We start from the raw sequence: 3,215 nt of genomic DNA, 5'->3' as shown, positions 1-3,215 counted from the left end.
TGGAAGAGCAGTAGAACCCAGAATGCTGCTTTGATTTCTTCTCTGCTTTCCCCTTCTCCCAACCAGACTCTGGCGTCTCACTCCCCCATTACAGTAGTGCTTCTCTGGGCCTGCAGGCTGAATTCAGTCCAGGTGTTCTTGTTTTGGCCTATAGAGTCTGCGACTCCCTCCCGATTGTTTACAATCACGCCCTCCGCGCCGCGCCGCCAGCCCGTTTGCGCGCATTGGTACCTGAGAATTTCACTTCAGCACTGCGCCTCCTCTGAGTCTGGATATGATATTCTCTTTACTCCTAGTTGTAGGATTTCCACTCAGCCAGCCCTCCTGTGGTTCTGGATGTTGTCCGTTCCCTTTTTCAGGTTTAATTTGAATTGGTTGTTTAAGGCAGCAATTTCCGGCGTTAACCTATGCCGCCATCTTCGGTTCTCTCTGCTCTTCTTTAATTTTGATTTGGCTATCAACATTTAAGTTTGGGGAGATTTCACCAAAAATTGTAACATATTTAGGAGGAAAAGGAGATCTGAAAATACTGGCCCCAAATCCCAAATGAGCCCCCAAACAGCTGTGGTGGAGAATAGCTGTTCCACACTGACTTGGACAAGGCACAAATATTTCAATTTTATCACTGTTGCTACCACTCCCTCTTGTGTTCCCCACACCTAAGCTGATTGGCAGATGTCATCTTGCATCTTTTGTTAAATGCTTGGCTCTCTTGCTTGAAAGAGGGGCGATCCTTTTGATTTGAGGGGCTCACCCCATGTTGTGCTGATTCTTCTAGCTAACGATTATGATGACTGTTTCAGAGACGAAATTCAAACAGAGTAGGGAGATATATAGGTATCTTATTTCTCAGTGCACTCTTTGAAACAATATTGTAAAAAATTTATGAAGAAAGATATTTTTCTGTTTGCCATTTTTTCCCCTTTTGCATTTTGATCCTACAATAAAAATCTGTAGTTACCCCTTTTAGCGCTAGATGGCACTCCTGCATCAGTGAAGTGAAACTGGCTGAGCCAATAAATCTGAGTTGCTAATAGGAATACATATGTGAAGCAGTGGAACGTGAGATGTAGGGTTTTTTGTTGTTGTTGTTGTTTTTTTTAGGTTCTATTGAATGTATAGACTGGTGAAGGTTATATTTATGTTTTAACTTTTATACCATTTAAAAAAACTATAAATTCTTCTGGTTATCTGTTGCTGCATATAAACCACCTTCAAACAGCAACTGTCATTAGCTTTGGTCATGAATCCTCACTGGTCAGGCCATGTCTGTGTGTGTCATCTCTGTTCCATGTTAGGGGACTAGAGCATTCACTTGAGATGACTCACCTACATGGGTGGCAGTGGTGCTGTCACCTAGGAGCTCGGGCATAACTGGGCTATTGGGCTTGGACCCTCTCTATCTGGACCTCTTTACAATCTGGGCCTTCCTTTGAGCATTTTGGCTGCTTCCAAGGCAAATTACCTAAGAGACAGGATGTGGAAAGTAGTCGCTGAGGGCTTGGGACTGCTTTAGTCACAGAGCCCATCTGGCTCAAGGGGAGGGGATGTGGATTCCACCTCTTGAAGGAAGAGGAGTCAAAGAAGATGTGGCTATCTTTAACTTGCCATAATAATTGATGTTCAAAATGGAAAAATGAATAAAATATAAAGAAGAAAATGGACTGCTGTATTCTTGCTTATAGCATTGCCTAGCATGTAGTGAAATAATATTGCTTAAATATTTCTGTTTACTTTTTCTCTCGTTCTCCACTTATGAAATACTCTTGGGTCTATTGTAGTTAATGCAAGGTAAAAAAATACAGGTAGGTATATTACTTCCATTTTACCTGAGACCCAAAAAAGTTGACTTTTTTATGAGTTTGGGCTCTAGAGGGAGATTGTCAGGGTCTGATTGTATCAACCCCAGCTGTGAAATCTTGAGTAAGTGACTTCTCTTTGAGTTCACTTTCCCTGTCTGTGAGTTGAGGACAGTAATAGGTCTGTGCTTATGTGATAGTTGGGCGTGTAGAACAGTTAACACAGTGCCAAACAGAGTAATCTCTAATCAGTGTTTGCCATCATTATATATTGTGGTTAATAGCACTAAAAATAATAACACTTGTATTCTGTAGGTCATAGGATTTGTTTTGAAGTTCAGAATTGAGTTTTTGTTTTCTAACTTTAAGTTGAGCTTTTCATCTCTAGTGCATCTACTATAATGTCTTACTGTTTTATAAAGACTTGTTCCTTTGCCTTACAGAGAATGGTGGCATGAAGCTCAAAAAAATAAGAAGATAAGACCTAACCCTTATGACACCAAAGTGAAAAAAAAGTTACGGAAGTTGCAACTCACACCTGGCTTTCCTAACCCAGCTGTTGCAGATGCTTACCTCAAACCTGTGGTTGATGACTCCAAGGGATCATTTCTGTGGGGGAAACCTGATCTTGAGAAAATTAGAGAATATCCTTTTACTTAAAACATAAAGGAACATTGAGCCAAATTTGTGCTTTGGTTTAAAACTCATGGAACATGAGCTTAGATTTCTAAATATTTCATTTTTCTAAGACACTCCTTTTAGATCCTTTCTCTCTTTTTTTTCCATGGTAAAATGCATATAAAATTTATATTCTTACCCATTTTAGGTGTATAGTTCAGTGGTATTAAAACATTCACATTGTTGTACAACCATCAGAGTCATCCATCTCAACTCTTTTCATCTTTTACAACTGAAACTCTATACCCATTAAACAGTAATTCCCCACTCCCTCAGGCCTGTCCTTAACCATTACCATTCTACATTCTGTCTATGATTTTGACTGTTTCAAGTACTGCATATAGGTGGAACATACAGGATTTGTCTTTTGTGACTGGCTTATTTCACTAAGCACAATGTCCTCAAGATTTACCCATGTTGTAGCATGTATCAGAATCTCCTTTCTTTTAATTCTATTGTATGGATATACCACATTTGGACACTTGGGTAGCTTCCACATTTTAGCTATTGTGAAAATATCCTTAGTGTTAAAGAGGATTTTATTTGAAATAAGTAGTGATAGAATTCACAGATTTAACATACTTAAGTATGCTGAAAGAATGGAAAGAGATTTAGTTTTTTTATTTTTATTACTGATGTTCCTTTCTGCATTTTGGATAGTCATTTGATTAGATGTTTTAAAGTTTGCAATAGAATTAATCTAACTACAGTTTTTTTCTTTCAAAGAAATATGTATAT

The 3,215-nt window shown here is 38.6% G+C and overlaps 1 protein-coding gene across 4 annotated transcripts in view; it reads left to right on the top strand.

The window, feature by feature from the left end:
• The window catches only part of ERCC5 (excision repair cross-complementation group 5), a 29,394-nt gene that overhangs the window by 22,926 nt on the left and 3,253 nt on the right, over positions 1-3,215 (top strand). For all 4 annotated transcript variants that reach the window (XM_015559204.1, XM_006752918.2, XM_015559205.1 and 1 more), the window contains one exon: positions 2,243-2,443. In XM_015559204.1, the coding sequence (XP_015414690.1) occupies positions 2,243-2,443 (201 nt within the window). The remainder of the gene's footprint in view (positions 1-2,242; positions 2,444-3,215) is intronic.

The sequence above is a fragment of the Myotis davidii genome, unplaced genomic scaffold (genome assembly GCF_000327345.1).
Source record: "Myotis davidii unplaced genomic scaffold, ASM32734v1 scaffold450, whole genome shotgun sequence".
Lineage (NCBI taxonomy): Eukaryota > Metazoa > Chordata > Mammalia > Chiroptera > Vespertilionidae > Myotis > Myotis davidii.
This window is presented reverse-complemented; position numbering and strand designations above follow the sequence as displayed.